Source organism: Rhagoletis pomonella, unplaced genomic scaffold (genome assembly GCF_013731165.1).
Source record: "Rhagoletis pomonella isolate Grant_MI unplaced genomic scaffold, Rhpom_1.0 Rhpom_scaffold_00008, whole genome shotgun sequence".
NCBI lineage: Eukaryota > Metazoa > Arthropoda > Insecta > Diptera > Tephritidae > Rhagoletis > Rhagoletis pomonella.
In genome coordinates this window covers 38038558-38056719 of record NW_023458562.1, presented here as the reverse complement: position 1 = coordinate 38056719, position 18162 = coordinate 38038558, and the positions used below count along the sequence as shown (strand labels likewise).

Sequence of the window (18162 nt, the reverse complement as noted above, 5' to 3'; positions counted from 1 at the left end):
TTGGAACAATTTGGAAATTAATTTTTTAAAGAATGCAGGAAGAGCAACCCGCAGAATTCGTAAGCTTTTTATGGTTGTATCCAATTCTAATACAAATGGTTTACTTCAAACATTTTCTTTTTTCAATATCAGTCCATCGTTGACCCGTTGTGCAGTCGATATGCAAACACTGTAACCGGTCAGTTTGTGGCTGGTAGTAAAATTGTTTTATCAGCCTTCCGACCTATTACCAGCAGTACGAGAGATGCTCCTACCGAATTCGCTGGCAAAGATGATGTGGTAATACATATGCTACAGCCTGAGTTTATATTCGATGACCCCATACTTCGTAGTCTTGTCGCTGAAGCAAATTCGACATTTGTAATTCTCCAAGAGCTTAAAAGACGGGGTTCAAAAGCAGAATACACCAAAATATCCCGTACTTATCGCAGCATAATTCGTGCTTGTTTAGAAAAATTGCAAGATATTGTTATAAGTGAAGGCGAAGTTGGAGAGACCGAAGCAAAATCTAAATATCATCAATATATTTCGATATTTTATTCGATTGAATGCGTGTGGCATTTAAGCGAAATATTATTTTTGGACCCAACGCCGTCAAATGCAGTAGTGCCGCAGCTTTTGGAATGGGTGCGCTTTCATTTCCCAGCAGCAGAACGAATGGCTACTGATCTTTTGTTGCTGGGCCGTGAAGCAAGTGACAGTGATGAATATTGGCCAGCCCTTAAAGGGCTGATAATGCAAGGGCAAGTGGATGTGGCGCGTGCTTTATTACATCTACATCCGCAAGCGGAAACTGCTCACTTTAAGTTAACTGAGCAAATTTTGAAAACAATGCCTACTTACAGTGTAAATGATATTCGGCCCTATGCTGAGTATCGTCATCGTCATCGTCGACGATCGTCAGCGCATCAGTAACATGACTGACGATGGCCGTATCGTCACTTTTACTGACGATGACGATATTCAACATAGGGCGGATTACTTAATACCACAGAATTTTTTAAAGGTACATATAGTACTAATAAACATTTTTAATTAGGTCCATGGTGGTGCTTCTATACAAAAATTTCGATCACAATGGCAGTACTGGTTGACTGACACAGAACGTAAGATTTCTGCAAATATACTTGCAATCGAGCCGAACCTCGAGGAACTCATACAGGTGCGTGAATTCTTTAAAACTTGTACTTAGAAATATTTGGAGAAAAACCAGAATTATTGTTTTAATCTGTAGTTGGTAACAGGGGAAACTCGGATTTGGAATACGCAAATACAAGAAACTCAATACTGGTATGAGCTCTTGCCAGGCTACCTGTTCCTCACAAATCCTGCCTGCAAGCATTTTGAGCTGGGCAATGCAGCGAACACATGGCTATCACGTTGGGCGCGTCTGAAAGGACATAACAGTAATGAATTGCAAATGAAACACTTAGATCGAGTAATACTTAGTTTAATGGAAAACGATATGCATCAAGTAGTACACGCAATACAGTTGATGGCAGATAATCAGTGGTTTGTCACGCACCTCACAGACCTTCTCTACAATTGTTGCCAGTTGCAAATAGTTGGCGAAAACCAATTGACGTAAGATTAATATTTTCTCTTTATAGTACGCTTAGCATAATCTTTAAAATTGTAGCCTGGTTAAGATTGTCGTCAACTCCATTTTGACGATTTTTAGTTGTAATAAGATCTTTCAATTGCTGTTATTAGTTTGGGGATATCTCTATAGTTTCCAAGATATTGACTAAAATTCTATCGGTAATTTAGTACAAATTGAGATATTACTACAGTTATGGAGTTATAGATTCATTGCGAAGCATGAGTAAAACCTAGTCAAATGGTTTTTCTTAAAATTTTCGCCCAATTTTAAGAAACAGCAATTGCTTAGTTCTTATGCATACGACCCATTGAATAAAAAGTATCGCTAATTTAGTACAAATTTGTATCGTATGTCATACAAAGTTTCTGCAATATTGTTGACAAATGTAACTAACATACGACAAAATGTTACAAACGACAAACTGTCATAAACTCAAAAATATTTAACAATAAACCAAGGCGAATTTATATAAGGTGGTGTTACTAGACCAGCTGATTTTCTGTATGTACGGAAAGAAACTAATTAAAATATCGATGTTCAACTAGTTTTCTACCCACCACAATTAGTTGAAAATCTGACTTTCTTCCTTGGAACGAACTGTTGACTTCAACATAGCGAGGTCCTAGGCATCATTCAATTATCCGACTCTGCATTTGGTTTCTACTACTTCAAAACTAATTTGTCTAAAGTACTTTAAAGTCAGTAGTTTGATTACGATTTCGTTCTGAACTTCACAGGTGCTTTTTCATAATTAAGAAAAACCTAAATTAAAAATTTAAAATTAAATGTTCCGCGTAATGAGATTTGAACATGGACATCCTTGGTCGCGACCAGTTGTAGCAAACATCTCTGCCCGCTGAGCTACAGCCATACATCTTAATGTGCTTTAAAATTTTCAGTTTGAATTGTGTGCAAGCAGCAAGTCGATTGTCCGACTGCATTCAATTTCAACAACTTTAAAATGCATTTGGCTTAAAGCAATGCAAAATCAGTATGTTTCTTTTACAGATGACTTTTCATGCTGAATTTCCTATCACCAATTTTTCTTTCAAGACAATAGGTAATTTCTCGTTAATTTCATCAGCTAATCGGTCATTGCTTTGGGAAGTGAGTTTTTGTTTGCAGAAAATTGCCTGTTTAATAAACTAAACAAAATATAAAGAAATCTTTTACGTGTAAGCAAAGTGAAAGCAGTGTTTTGAACGTGTAAACTTAAATTAAGCAAACAAGTTTTAATGTTCAATTTGATTGTATTTTCAAACCAATTTTGCCTACCAAAAGCTTCATCAAACCAACCAAGCTACCAACGGAGAATGAAGCTATCAATATTGGTCCAATTGGACCAAAACGGCAACGCTGGTGGGTTGAGCTACGCTGTAATGGGCTTATATTAAGTCGCCTTGCAATAAACATTAAAAATACAATAACTTAAAAATATTCTGAACTAGTAAAATTGTCGGAGACCTTGGAAAATGTATTCCAAATTTCAATCGCGGTTGTATTCTAAACTTCAATCGCGATTTCCCAAAACTTGCTGAAATTAACAAATGACAATCCCTTATCCGGACGGCGGAACGTCTTAAAAATCGTTGCCTGGGTAAAATAATATAGTATGATACTTTCGGCAGGTTATGGGAAACCGATGTTAGAGATTTACAGCCGTATTTTAACAAATTCACAAACCTTAGCTCATTAATGCTGTGATTTCTACTGCGCCTCAAAGGTTGCTGCAGCAACAAATATGCCGCTCCAAGTAAAATTTTATGTTTTTGTGTATTTTTCTAGCACTTACGCTAGGATCCCGCTATCGGCGAAAATAGCACATACACTTGTGATCAGCTAATCACAGCAACATTTTGGTAAATTTTGGCTATTTTGCTTTCGTTTATTTAATGTTTATTATTTTTTATAAAAGTCTAGCTCATTATATAACAAAAACCATGTAAATCCAGATTTCAAACTTTGTGTAAAAATTATGAAAAATCTGCAAAGTTTCAGCTAAATTTTCAACTTTTTATTCAGATTTTTTAGATTTTTTTGAGTATGCAGTTTAATAACCCATTAAATTCTAGTAATAGTGGGCAAGTTTTATGTTGCTAAAAAAATCGCGTTGATTTTTAATAATTTTTTCCTGACTGCATTACAAATTTTTTTCCATACAAAACAAAAACGACAATTTCTTTTGTATGGAAAAAAATCCCTAGAATTTAATGGGCTATTAAACTGCATACTCAAAAAAATTCTAAAAAATCTGAATAAAAGGTTGAAAATCTAGCTGAAACTTTACAGATTTTTCATAATTTTTACACAAAGTTTGAAATCTGGGTTTATGTGGTGTTTGTTATATAATGAGCTAGACTTTTATGGAAAAATAATAAACAAAAGGAAAATTTGCCAAAATTGATGAAAATGTTGCTGGCTTAATTAGCTGATCACAAGTGTGTGTACCGATTTCCATCGTGCTTGATTGGTACATATTTAAACAATTTTTACAACTACATTCTTATTGCATATTGTGACAATTTTTTAAATAAAATAAATAAAAATAAACAAGTTGTTGAAATTGATCACGGCATGAGCGCCCGATTAAATTCGCCGCATATTTTACAACTTGATTGTTGTACAATGAGCAAAAGAGTGTTCACATTATCGGCACAGCAATATTAATTTTGGTTGCTATATAGTCAGCACAATTTCAGCTCAGATTGCCGCATTTCGAGATGCGCCGAAAATCAGCCCATAGCACCAATAATCGGATCTTAGCTTTACGAAAATTTAATGTTATATTGTACAGCTTGATTATTATTGTATGGAAACCTGTTTTATGAATAATACCCATACTATTTTCTTAAACTTTCATTAACTAATATAGCTTTTGCAGACACTTTTTATAAAAGTAGTTTTTCGTATGTTACATTTTCACGTTAAATTTCGTCAATTCCTATAGAAAATAAATCATTTTTCACTTAAATTGCTTTCGTGTAATTGGTTGTTAGAATCTGTAATTGGCATATGAGCAATAAATAATTTGCCTTATCCTGGGTTTCGTCCGAAAAAAAAATTCGCCCTAAAATTTTTATTCCGCCCATAGTAAATACATGGAACCCAAAAGTGAAAATGGACCTGTTCGGGGGAAAATGGAACTCATGATAAGGCTGAATATCTTATTTTAAAGTACCGAATTGCATCTTTAACTAAAAATCGTCAAAATGGCGCGTGCGAGAATCTTTTACCCAGGCGAGGAATTGTGTGCAAAACTCTTTCGGGAATTTATATGCTGTTACAACAACAACAGCCTCTCACATACAAACATATGTAGATTATTTACTTAAAAATTTCCTACTCTAGTATCTTTCGTTTATGTGTCACCAAAAACTTTAATAATTATCTATGTACATACATATCACCACCATCGTTGTAAAATACCCTATTTGACAAATTTTAATTTTACAGGAGAAGCAAAAATCCTTTTAAATTAATAGCTCAAGTAGCTTTTGGTGGCCGCTGTGGTTTAGTGGTTAGCAGTGTGCGCTACCATTCCGCAGGGCCTAGGTTCGAGCCCAGTTTCCACCTAACATAAAAAAAAAGTTTTCTAATAGTGATCGCCCCTCGGCAGGCCATGGCAAACCTTCTAGTGTATTTCTGCCATAAAAATACAATCGCCGTTCGGAGTCTGCGTAAAACTGAGACTCCTCCCCGTTGTGTGACAACATCAAGGCTTACGCCACAAATCGAAGCAGAAGCTCGGCCAAACAATAACATATTGTGTAAGCGCCAATCTAATAGCTGTTCTAAAGATGAAAAGAAATTTCGTTCTTTTTATGGCATGACTTTTAATACCAATATAACGGCGTATTTATTTGAAAATCAACTAACGTTATCCTTAACAATTTATAAATGCGAAAGTTTGTTTGTTTGTTACACTGATTTCATTTAGTCAAACTTAAAATATAGGATCGATTTTATCTGGATTAGACAAGGGGGTGTGGCACCTCCCATACAAACGGAATCATTCATACTGCATATCTCTGGAAATGTTTGTGGTATCTAAAGTACTGAAACTTGGTATGAATATACTTAGTATGTATATAAGATCAATTCCAAACTCATAGGGAAGAGCTGTGATTTAAAAATTAAATTTACTTGGAGTTTATTTGTTTGTTACATTATTGTTACATCGAAATTGAAGGTTTTATTTCTAAGCTACATGTAGCTGAGTTGCCTCCTGTTTGAAAAATCAAATTCATCTTGAATCAAGGTTGCCACATGTTCAAATGGTTAAATTCATATTCAGCTTCATTGCGTAAGTCCTAATTTAGGCTAAATTGTACCACTCGACAACATTGGCATTATCTACTGTCGTGCTGAAATAAGTAAACGACGAAAATCGTTGAAAACTATGCAGTGCTGCCAAGTTTTTCCGTTTTAATACATTATTCGAGTCGAATTTTTAAGCGATGACATGAAATTTTCCATACGATTCGACTCTTGAAAAACGACTTGCATCCGACACGACTCGCAATGAGGATGAATCATTTGAAATAATGCTTTCTATACAGTATCGGTCATATCTATAGCACGCCATTTCAAAGTGATATTGTGTGCCACTTATGTTTATTTATTTATTTTTAAGAATTTTCAATTAAAATATAGTTCTTTCTCTAACAAACCCCATATAAACCCAAGTTTAACAATCAGTAGAAAACTTCAAAAAAGTGCGACAAATTTTCACCTAAGTTTCAAACTTTTTTCTCGGAAGTGCTAGAATTACACAGTTTTTTAGCCACTGAAATTTTGGTCTGATAATGTGCAAATTTCAAGTGGCTACGAATTACCGTTAATTTTTTAGAATTTTTTTTGTCGCATTGGCTTCCATATTAGGGCTGATGATACCCGGGTACCCGGGTACCCGATTACCCGGGTATTACCCGGGGCTTTTATTTCCCGGGTAGTCGGGTATTACCCGATTTGCCCGTGTACCCGGGTAATATACATATGTTGGTGCCGGTTAAACGAAAAACACCCGGGTAATGCGACATAAAGCTTCTTGTATAATCTTTTTGGTGAGGATAAATATTTTTTCAGTGAGAAAATTTTTTTTTATAATTATTTTTTTATGTCTAGAGTGTACTCGACTATGTACACCTAACCGCTTGCCTGAGTAGACGGAGACAAGAAAAGTAAATTAAAACATTAGTTTCTGTACTTAAATTCAAACTTCTAATTTTTGTAAATGCATATACATACATGCATGTGTACATATGTATGTATGTATGTATATTTTAAAGAGTATTAAATATTAATATTTTAAAACAGGGACTGAGAACGAAATGTATGATCGAAACTAAATGCAATTGTCGTAGTTTTGTTCCCAAGAACGCGTCAAAACCAAAACCAAAATGAGAACAAAACTGACGAGAACGTTCTCATTGGGAATTATATAAGAACTAAACCCTGTGGTAGGCCACTTCTGGTACAAAAAGTAAGGTGACAAAGCCTTATGCTATCCATTCACCTAAAGATTTTGTACTTTTATTGTATCAGCTTGTTCAAATTATAGTTTCTTTTCTCATAATATTTAAAGCTTTTAAAATCACAATTATTTAATGAAGTTTCCTTAATACGAGAAGTAGGTTGATGAACGTATTGTTGTGAAATAATTGTGGAAGAAATTTTAAAATTTTTTTCATTCCAACACAAAAAAATTGCCTCAACTGTCGGTCATCGTTTAGATTCGCAGGTGGGTGTGTCTCAATAATTTTATTTGTTACCGATCCGATATCTGTACGTGCATTACCAACTTCGTAAATATTAATATTTTAGACATGCCTAAAACAAGCTGGGTTTGGAAGTACGCTTGTGTGATGAATGACGGATTTGTCAAGTGCAATGTATGTGTTGTATATTATAATATTTCCCCATATGGTACGGAAGATTCTTATAGATTTTCCCTATGTACGTTCGTTTGCGTTATATGATCGTAAATGCGTTTAATTTTCACCTCTCCACATTTTTTCGGGTGCCCGGGTACCCGGGTAATTACCATACTGCCCGGGTACCCGGTCTACCCGGGTTATAAAATACCCGGGTACCCGGGCTACCCGGGTAATTCAATACCCGGGTAGGGCTTCACCCGCTACCCGGGTACCCGGGTAGCTCATTACCCGGGTGAAATCATCAGCCCTATTCCATATAATGAATAAACTCAATTTATTTGTATATGGATGAAAACCGCAACACCTTTCAGACTAAAATTGATTGGGCTATAAAACTGTGAATTCAGAAAAATTCAAACACTTCTGAGAAAAAAGTTTGAAATTTAGGTGAAAATTTGTTGCACTTTTTTGAAGTTTTGTACAAATTGTTAAACTTGGGTTTATATGGGGTTTGTTAGAGAAAGAATTGTATTTTAATTGAAGATTCCCAAAAATAAATAAATAAACATAAGTTGCACACAATATCACTTTGAAATGGCGTGCTATAGATATGACCGATACTGTACGTCATTTAGGAGGGATGCCTCCTGTTTAAAACCTTAAATTGGCTTTGAACTCAATGAATAAGGCAATTAAAATGTAACACAAGAGGTTTGAGAAGGTTTTAGTTTGAAAATACATATTTTGAAGATACTCCTACGTTTTTGGCTGAGATGAGTTTTATTGAAATAAATTACACCTAATGTAACATGCAGAAATTTCATACACTCAGCGAAGCGGGAGAGGGAAATCTAGTATTTAATAAAGTATTTTATTTGCGAGAAATTGTTGTTGTTATTGTTGTAGCAGCATACAAATTCCCCAAAGAGAAAAGAAAGAAAAGGGGAGTGTCAAATGTGGCCGCTTGCATTGATGTTGATATATAAATATACTCGCATGTTATGTCATATATATATACATATATGTATACTAAATATCTTATAAAATATTTAAAATATTACTAGTGATTGTATAAAACTACGGGACTCACTTCTTTATGACTTTGGAAGCTCTCTAATGACGCGGAATTCCTTGTGGCAATTAGGCATGGACTATCTTGACCATTGCGGACAAGAGGGTAAGTACGCAGTTTCATTTGCAAGCATCTTGAATATTTTATTTCGTTAAAATTAAAGGTCAAGCGGCGTTGTCTATGCTACTAACGAAGATACCGTTACGTACCGAGAAACAAGCATTAAAAATTATTGGGATCGCACAAAAGAAACGATTTTTCGCTGTTGGTAAGTCGATGTTAAGACACGAAAACTTTTGTTGCGGCAACTCGAAGCTTGTAGGGGAGAGGAGACGACGAGGAAAGGGGACGGGTAACGAGTTGCTCGTACTCGGGTAACACAATTTGTGCCCTCGTTCGTCTGAGTAATTCAAGACAACTACAATTGCGTACAAGAGTTTCTGTGCGGGAATGCAAAGGGCAACACTAAAAGAGAAATCGCCGATAATAAGCAGCTCGAGTTTCCGTGTCTGAACGCAAACTAAGAACGATCAATAATACGCCTAATATTCCGTTTAATGTTTTTTCACGTTTTGCTTTTTAGAGCAGGAAATTTGCAAAATACAGTCAAAAATTTCACTAAACGAGCACCGTTATGGAAACGCCTTAGAGTGGGCTATTCGCTCAAAGGATACACTCTACGTAACTTCAATAGCGGATTTTTTATTAAATGTAGGCATTTTTTTCTTTTTAGTGTCAGATAATTATGTTATTAAATTATTTGCAGCACTATTCAAAAACTGGAGATATGCTTTGCCCAGATGTTATCGCAAACGTTGGCCCCAAGATGTTCATCTCCCCACGCTTAGTCTTTTTAGTGAAATATTTTGATTTTTATCAATTTTATAGGAAGAGGGATTTTTTGCCAGCTGCGGAACTCTTGGTTAACTTGCTGGAATCCAAGATTACGCCAGAATAGTAAGTTGTATAGAAACTAGGGGGATTCTCGAAAAATCGCAAAGCCCTTGCACGATGCAAACATTTCGCAAGACTTCAAGAATCTCCCTACTTTATTGCAATGTATTACAACCCTATTGTGAGTGTAGACTAGTAGTAGATAAACGACTGTTAGTGGATTATCGATTATCCGTGGTATTTTCGAAGTCGTTTTCTCATTCAATAAATGAGTGCTAATAGTTTATAGTCGCTCATCCTTCTACAAACAAACAGTTGAAGAAGGATAAGCAACTAAAAACTATTCACAGTCGCTTGTTCAACTAGAAATCGACATTCACAATACCATGAAAAAGCGATAGTCGAATAATAGTCGTTTATCTACTACTAGTCGACACTCGCAATATTTGTGTTAATCTTTTTAATTGTATTGTGCACATTTAAAATTTTTAAACTCAATTTCAGCTTCTGGCCTTCATTGCTGATTGATTCCATTCCTTTACTGGAATCGAAAGATCCAAAAATACTTTCTAAAGAGACATGCGCGATACTACATCACTTGGAATCCGAGCTGGTACCGTTAATTGATAAGAAGAAAAAGCGGCTGGAGAAGTATCCTGATGTAAGTTTTATCTAACAATTTTAATTAAATATGCAAATATGTACACATATTAAATTTACAACTTTTTTCATTTAGGAGCCAATCGAAATTCTTAAGGACTATAGAATAGAAAATATTGAAGAAATTATTAATCTACTACGTCTTGCTTGTGCTCGCAACTTGTCTCGGGCTATTATAATCGAAAACACTATTATGGGGTGAATACTAATTATCATTAAATATTTATTTGTTTAAAACTAAAATGCTAAATACAAACTGTTTACATCTACACCAGTTTTAGAGACAAAAATAATTAATTTAATTCTTAATCACGCCTAAATATTGGCCTGTCAAAAAATTACGAAAAGGTTAACAAATAATTACATTTTAGGGGCTCTTTGTAGTTATGCTTAATATTGCGAGTTTTAAAAGCCATATTTATCAAATTAATTCGGTTTTTTGCAAAGAATATACTTTGCGTACATTTTATCCAGTACACTTCTTGAAAAATATAAAAAATCGGCGAGTGAACATTACATTCTGCTTAAAAAGGAATTACTAATAATATAGAAGAAACTACGTTTTAAAAATCATTACATACAATGTTAGAACCATCTTTATTTTCACACTATAGGATAACACAACAAAAGGGTTATTAACGATCCACCTATTAAGCTTGCAACTTTTATTGTAGTAAGCACACTATAGGCGGGGAGGGGGTGGGGGGTATATTTTAATATCATAATCATTTTTTTTATTACGAACCGCTAAAGCTGCATCGCAAATACGAATAATTATACGCGTATGCACTCATAGCATTCACACACTTAATCCAGGCTCAATCCAGTTTAATTCAAACGAAAATCAAAATTAATCAAATTAAAGTAACCCGAACTAAAATGTATTTAAACGAAACGGCTTTTTTCCGCCTTATACAATTTTTTACCTGCCACTTGACAAATTCAAAATGTGTAGAGCCAGCTAATACATATAGCCTGTTCCCGTACTTCACGATTTGCAGGTTTTACAGGCTGTTTTCGCCTTTAATAAACTTTATGTGAACGTGTCGCACGGGAACGATTTTGGACCAAATCCTACAAAATTAAATAAATAAAAATATATTTGAATTTATTCAGGAGCTCCATAGCCATGGGTAATAGCGCAATTTTATGGCGCTAGCTTAATAACGTCGGCGCTACCTATGGCGTCAGCGCACTAACTCAGCGCAATAGCGCAGCGTACTGATTTGAACACGGCGCCATCTGAGTGTCACCACAGTACCCATCGTCATACAGTGTAACACAACATACAGTGGGGTCATGTGAATTTCATTGCAAGGAATGTAGTAAATGCCACGATATTCTCATCATTGTTGACTAAAAGCTTTAATTTTGGCAAGATACATAAGTTTCTGCCGGTCTCGCTCAAAAACAAAAACAAAGTACGTGTAATTTTTCAATTGAGGGATTCATAACGGTGTCGTATTGTTGTATGACGTAAACTTTAAAAGCTTAAATAAATGTTTAGAGAACTTGAAACCGCAACCAACTATTTTAACACTGCGAAAATTCATAATATGACTTTGGTGGTACTTTGCGAATCCCCTTAATATATTTTTTATGCGTTTAAAGTTTACGACATACAACAATACGACGCTTACGACACCGTTGTAATACCCCAAATGAATTAAGGCGAATTGTATATGTGTTTCATGGTGTTGATGGCGCTAGCGTTTTTCATATCGACTGCTGAGTGGAAGATCGACCTTTCTCGGCAGCCAGTTCGAAAACGCCCTACCTAAAAAAACTTATTGAGAATGCCATATTTCAGAATTTTATTGAAAAACACCCTATCTCAGGATTTGGTTGAAGAACGGCCTATTTCAGAATTTGATTCAAAAATGCCATATCTCACTTCAAAATGTATTGAAAATGTGCGGATATAGAACGTTTTTGAATCGGCAGCTGAGATAGGCATTTTTTGAAAAGAATTATGAAATAGGGCGTTCTTCAACCAAATTCTGAAATAGGCCGTTCTTGGAAAGTTTTTTGAGATAGGGCGTTTTCGAACTGGCTGCCGAGATAGATCGATCTTCCACTCAGTCGATATATTTGGTTGGGGCGGCAACTCCGGCACTGCCGCGCAAGGCAGTGTTACCCATTCCTAGAGCTCCAAGTAACATCATATCGGAAAGTTTTTTTTTTATTTCGAAATACGGAGACCTACATTCCGGAGAAAGGTTGGTGCTACTATAAGAAATAGAGACCTACATCTCACAATCTGAGCTCTTTCGTCAATGGTGAACTTAATATAAAAAAGCTTCTCAACAGTTAAAAGACATCCTCGTCAAATACGGACCTTGACATGCAACTTTTTTGTTTAAAACTGGTTTTATCTAATATTTAAATACGCAGAAACGCAATCACTTACAATTAATTGTTCTGCCACCTGGATAAACAGTGTTTGTACAGAACCGAAGCAATTGCTTGTAAGCACAGTATTTAAGACTGAGTGTATGGTCGATAAATTTTACCCTAATTATAACGATTAAAAAATGCAATGATTACAAAAAATGTAAAAGAAATAACGATTACTTTCTATCTCTGGTAAGCTATTACTTTCACTTAGGTACGTTTAGTTTTAATTGATTGAATGGAAATTGGGTGTACTCGAGCTGCAATAAAGGGTTGCGTTCCAGATGCTTCACGATTTGCAGGTTTTTACAGGAAGTCGTTCCAGGTGACCACCTTCCATAAGGTTTATTAATGGAGAAAACAGCTGTTCCTGCAAATCGTGAATATGGCTCATCATTGGCAAATTAAAAGCAACATAAAAATTTTTACTGCGCAATTTCTGCAGCATTTTAGAAAATTTTCAGTTGCATTAGCGACAAGTCATCAGGAAAGCAACAAGGCTGCAATATTGCGGTAATTATTACGTAGCTCGAACGCACCCTAATTTTTAGAATAAACTGATTTCGCTTGGATTAAAATATGCAAATGCTACATACATTTACATATCGTTACCTTAATATAGAAAGGTCCTAAATCATATTGTCGCTGAAATACAAAAAGCCTTAACTAAGTGAAAATCCATGATGTATTTCATAGAATTACAATTCCGAACATCATTTTAAGCAATAAACCATTTTAGTCAGTTACGGCTTTTTCAGCGACTATATGAGTTAGGAGGGCCTTTCTATATAAGGGTAGCGATATGCAACACCCTTAACACGTGGGCACTACTTCATGAACCATTTTTGCTGCCTATTCTTTTTTACTCGGTGAACCGATCGTTTATTATTTCTAATTGAGATTATTGTTAATTTTATATAATACTACAATTTTACAGTTATGTAACTGTTTGAGTAACGCATAAGCTAGTAGGTAATGATTATATTTATGTCTATTATATATGGCCATGAATATGATTAAACTTTTTAGATTAGCAATCTTGTACATATCGCACACCGTCTTCAAAAGAGTCTCAACTCAAAATTTGGCAGTTTTGAGATTATGTGCTGAAAATGTACACACAGCCTTTATTTACCTTTCAACAAAAGCTGGAGCAAATTTTTGTTATAATTTGTTAAAAAAAAACCTAAGGTAAAGTCGCCCTTGCCCATATGATTATCATGTGCTAAGAAATAGTTTTTCGCATTTTCTGACAAACTATTATTTTGAGTTGTGACTCTTTTGAAGACGGTGTGCGATATCTTGCGTTTTTTTAATATTAGTGGTATACACCAAATTGAGCAAAAGGCCTGGCACTCTGGCAAAAGAGCAGACCAACTCAAACAACGAGAGTTGTCAACAGTCGTTGCTTGAGCTGATCTGCTCTTTTGCCAGACTACCAGGCCACTTGCCCAAATTGAGGTGAATACCACTATTGTTTTTAAGTTTTACATAATATAGCAGAGTCGGATGTTCAAAAAAGAAGATGTCCATACTTATACAGCAAATATTTAGTTTTCCTACAAAATAAATTATGCTATCGTTTATTCTCGGTACATACTTTAATAATATACATATGTTATATTTAGTCCATAAAGCTAATACAACATAGATGCTTCGCAGTTAGTAAATAATCAAAGAAGTAATATAGGACTAAATATTCGTAAGCTTATGTAAGAAACGAGTGGATCTGTAAATACCTCGTTTAGTAAAGTTGAGAATAGTTAAATGATTTATTTAAAATTCCATTCAACTTGTCTGCAGGTTAAAAGTATTATTACATCGGCTAAGATTTATATACTGTCCAATTTTTATCTGGGTCGAATTGTTATGTTCGCGATCGGATATAATAAAGGTTATTATCACCTAAGCCTTATTGGCTGCTGAAATGACAAATTAATCACGGAACTTTGTTCGAACGCGAAAGCTATAATTCGGATTTTAAGTTCCTACATGTCGAGTTTTACATGAAGAAACAGTATACTGCATGGGAGAAATTAGGTTATCTAATTTAACTTTGCATTGGATGTTGTGTTTGCAACTCCACCGGCTGAAGTAACTGCACCTACACCAGCATTAGCTGTACTGGCCCCAGCCACGACAATGGAACTTAGCCGAGAAAGTGATGGTTCACGCTTTGGCGGTACTATCGGTTTATTGGGAGGTATAGGTGGTGGAGCACCACGTGCTCCAGCTGGTGGCACTGTAACAGGAGGAACAGCGATTGGCACAGGATGGGGGGCGGTCACCTGCTGATCCAGAGAGTGAGAGGCAGCAGCAGCTGCAGCCAAAGCTGCATATTTTCCTCCCGGGGCCCGCTGTATGGTTGCTGTTGGCTGCATTTTCACAGGAGAAGGCGATGGTGGAGCACCCGCAATAATGGCCATACCACCACCAACTGCTCCAGAAGGTAAATTGTTAGCAGTTGATGTAATTGCTGCTGATATTGCAGCTGCTGCTGTTGTGCTATCACCGATAATATTGCCCGAACTGGCTAATGCTACTGTTGACAGAGGAACAGGGCCAACAACTGATTGTGCCACTGCTGTAGCAGGCAGTGCTGTTCCTACGCCGCTGCGCAATGTCTGGCCAGGAGCCCGCGCAATACCAGTAGTGGGTCCAGATACGGGCACACTTGAGACAGTTGCCGTTGGCTGCACAATTTTCGCTATGTTTACCATTGGCGTGGCACATGCGTCATCTGAAAATAAGAATTACATTAATTCAATAGAAGTTATATAAATTAGTCAACATATTGCACACCTAGGTCTAAAGTGCGATCAACTAAAAAAAAAAAAAATTTGGCGATTTTTTTTCATAAGACAATTCATAGCACTTACCCAATTAATAGAAACATTTTTTTCTTCATGATTAATACATTAACTAAAAAACTAGGCTGACTTCCAAAACGTATCAATACAATGTTTGGATACTGGTTATACTGCGGTATTCAAACTGTTTGTATATGCAGAGTTGCGGGACATTGCAACCATATACATACATTGGATATTTTAAATATTCAATATAGCAATGAACAATTTTTCTGAATTTTCCATTTTTAAAACACCAATGGTAGCCAATAACAAATGCGCTTATAATGCGCTGATTGCTCTAGCGATACGTTTCGTCAACTTTACGGATGCGTTTTGGAAAAGTATACATCGTCAATATTTTGTAGTTCGGCGTTATGGAACATTATATTTTGTACGTATGCAAAGCAATTGACGTTTTGGAAGTCAGCCCTACTGTTATACCTGTTTTTGTATCAATTGCGTTGAATCTGTACGATCCACAAGCAGTTAAATTTCCCTATATGAATTTAGTTAGCTCACTTTAGATCTAGGTGTGCGATATATGGTCTCAAAAGAATTAGTTTATTATAACAATTTATGAGTGGATCTATATATTCTACGGAATGTACTAAAAGCTAATTAGTTATAATGTGTTATCACAGTAAGCAATAAAGATGTGGGTTTAATGTTATATAGTCATTCAAAACAATGTGTTGTGGGTAAGTAATAAAATTGTTATATGTCACCTTTATAAATTTGGTGAGGGAAACATTGCTCGATTTTTATTAAATTAGAAGATATTAGCAAAATATTTTCCCTTGAAATGAAAATTATTCTCCAATTAAATTAATTATGTTAGTATACTGCCGATGCTTAAATATTTGCAAGCTTACCATTGAGAGTTCTTGTTTTAGCACCGCCCGCGAGTTGGCCGCTTACACTTGATGCCACATTTTGCTGTAACAATTGTTGTTGTTTCTTTAAAGCCTCATTTTCAGTTCGCAGCAACCCTATTTCTTGCTCCAGTTCCTTAACTCTGAAATTGTATATATGCATACTAACAAAGAGATATCACTATAGCTAAATTGAAAGATTTTACCGCGCCTCTTCTTTTCCAACATTCAATTTTAAAGACTTGCGTTCAATTTCGAAAGCAGCAGATTGTTTTTCTAACTCTTCCTCCATACGCAAAGACTTTTTACTCTCTTCTTCGAGACCCTCGGCAATAGTATCTGATCGCTGTTTTTCTTCCGCTAGTATTTGTGCCAAATCTTCTGAACGCTTTCCTGAAATGTGATATAATAAACTGCAGAACAAGGTTGTTATTCATAAGATAACCAACCTTCTTCAATATACTTCATTAAAATCTTTTTGCGTTCGGCTATTAGCAATAATACAATCTGTTTTTGGCGATTGCGTTCGTAGTCTAATGTCTCCTGAAGTTTTTTCATTTCCTTTTCCATTTTTTTTAACTGAGCACGTTCTTCTTCTAATTCTTGGCGTAGTTTTGTTCTTTCTAGTTCTAACCCATACGTAATATCATCTCCTTGTGCGGTGTCATGCTCGTGCTTGCGCTTCTCTTCTTCCAATTCTTGCAACATCCGCTGATTATTCTCCAACGATTCTGTAAGTATATTTACCATTCGCAAATGCGTAGCCCTCTGCTTGCTAACCATTTGGTACTGTTGCTCCATTTGTTGCTCAATTATCTGTCGCACTTCCATTTCAGCTTGGGCTGCTTGTGTCGACGATTCGCGCGATATCATGTTGCCGGCAAGAGCAATTTTATCGCGAAATATTGCCGCATAAGGATCATTTGGCTGCACTCGTTTTGTGCGAAGCTGCGTTATATATTGCTTAACCCGTTCGTTTCTTAATGCAGCGATTACAACGTCGCGTGCCTGAAGCTCGCCTTCCAAGAAATAAAGCATTTTAACCAGTTCGCTATGTGGAATTTCGGTTCTGCCTGAGGTCTGTCCAGGCTTTTGACCCACACCCGGTTTCATGGTTTGAAATTCGTGCGTGGCGTTTATGCTAGCGCTACTGCTACTACAGGCGCCACCACTACCCGCTAAACCATTGTCTATAAGCTTTTCAACGAACCGCGCTGTTCCGCTATTTTCTGCTGCGAAAGGGTCGATTGAATTTGGTTCCATTTCCTTGTGTAAATACTGAAAATGCAGTACAAACATTATTAATTCCAACGAATTCTTATATGGAGTTTAATTTTACATACATAATTTGCACTTTCTAGATTCAATCAAAGATAGCCTCTTAAAGAGTACCTAAAATGGTATTCGATATAGACGTTAATTCATTTTTCTATACTCACAATTAGTTAATTATTTATAAAACTTTATATTTTAAAATGTCTTAAAATTTTCCAATTTCTTCAATTTTCTTTGTTGTCATCTTTATCTCCTTATGTACCCATTGAAGTTATGAAGTGTCAAAAGGTTTGCCGAGGCCGAAAAAATAACAGAGTTGTATTACAGCATTGACTCAAAACTCAATGTTACAATATGTTCACATATTAAAGATTAGATAACCAGCTAAAATAAATGGCGGCATGCCAGATCCAACTACACAAGATCTGACAAGATGAAGCAAAGGAAAAATTAATTTTCTGGCTGAAGCTTGTAATTTCGGCGTCATTTTATTTCTTTGAAAAGTAAATAAAGAATATGAAGACGAAGCATAAAGAAAAAATGCAAGCAATTTTGTAGCACATGTTTGTGCTAACCAATTTATTATTTTTGTAGTGTTTTTGCAACCAATCACCGCGCACTTCATTTTCATTACATTTGCACAAAAAATTTATTGAAAATCGCT

General features: G+C 35.6%; 2 protein-coding genes across 3 annotated transcripts; one reads left to right on the top strand and one right to left on the bottom strand.

Moving 5' to 3' along the window:
* The first annotated feature begins 32 nt into the window (after positions 1-32).
* Positions 33-10690, top strand: LOC118744833 (nuclear pore complex protein Nup75). Its single transcript, XM_036478198.1, has 10 exons — positions 33-59; positions 133-846; positions 1040-1162; positions 1235-1584; positions 8544-8656; positions 8715-8819; positions 9135-9262; positions 9318-9508; positions 9950-10106; positions 10182-10690. Exons 1-10 carry the CDS (start codon positions 33-35, stop codon positions 10305-10307), a joined length of 2034 nt encoding a protein of 677 aa, XP_036334091.1. The 3' UTR covers positions 10308-10690.
* Positions 10691-13795: 3105 nt separating this feature from the next.
* Positions 13796-17923, bottom strand: LOC118744832 (CTTNBP2 N-terminal-like protein). Of its 2 annotated transcripts, none has more exons than XM_036478196.1 (5): positions 17567-17923; positions 16673-17501; positions 16430-16616; positions 16224-16366; positions 13796-15239 (listed from the first exon to the last, which is right to left on the bottom strand). In XM_036478196.1, the coding sequence occupies exons 2-5, from the start codon at positions 17484-17486 to the stop codon at positions 14545-14547; spliced, it is 1839 nt and encodes a 612-aa protein (XP_036334089.1). In that variant the 5' UTR covers positions 17487-17501; positions 17567-17923; the 3' UTR covers positions 13796-14544. The 2 variants fall into 2 exon arrangements, with proteins under 2 accessions (XP_036334089.1, XP_036334090.1); XM_036478197.1 differs by having other exon boundaries at positions 17663-17923.
* Positions 17924-18162: the final 239 nt, after the last annotated feature.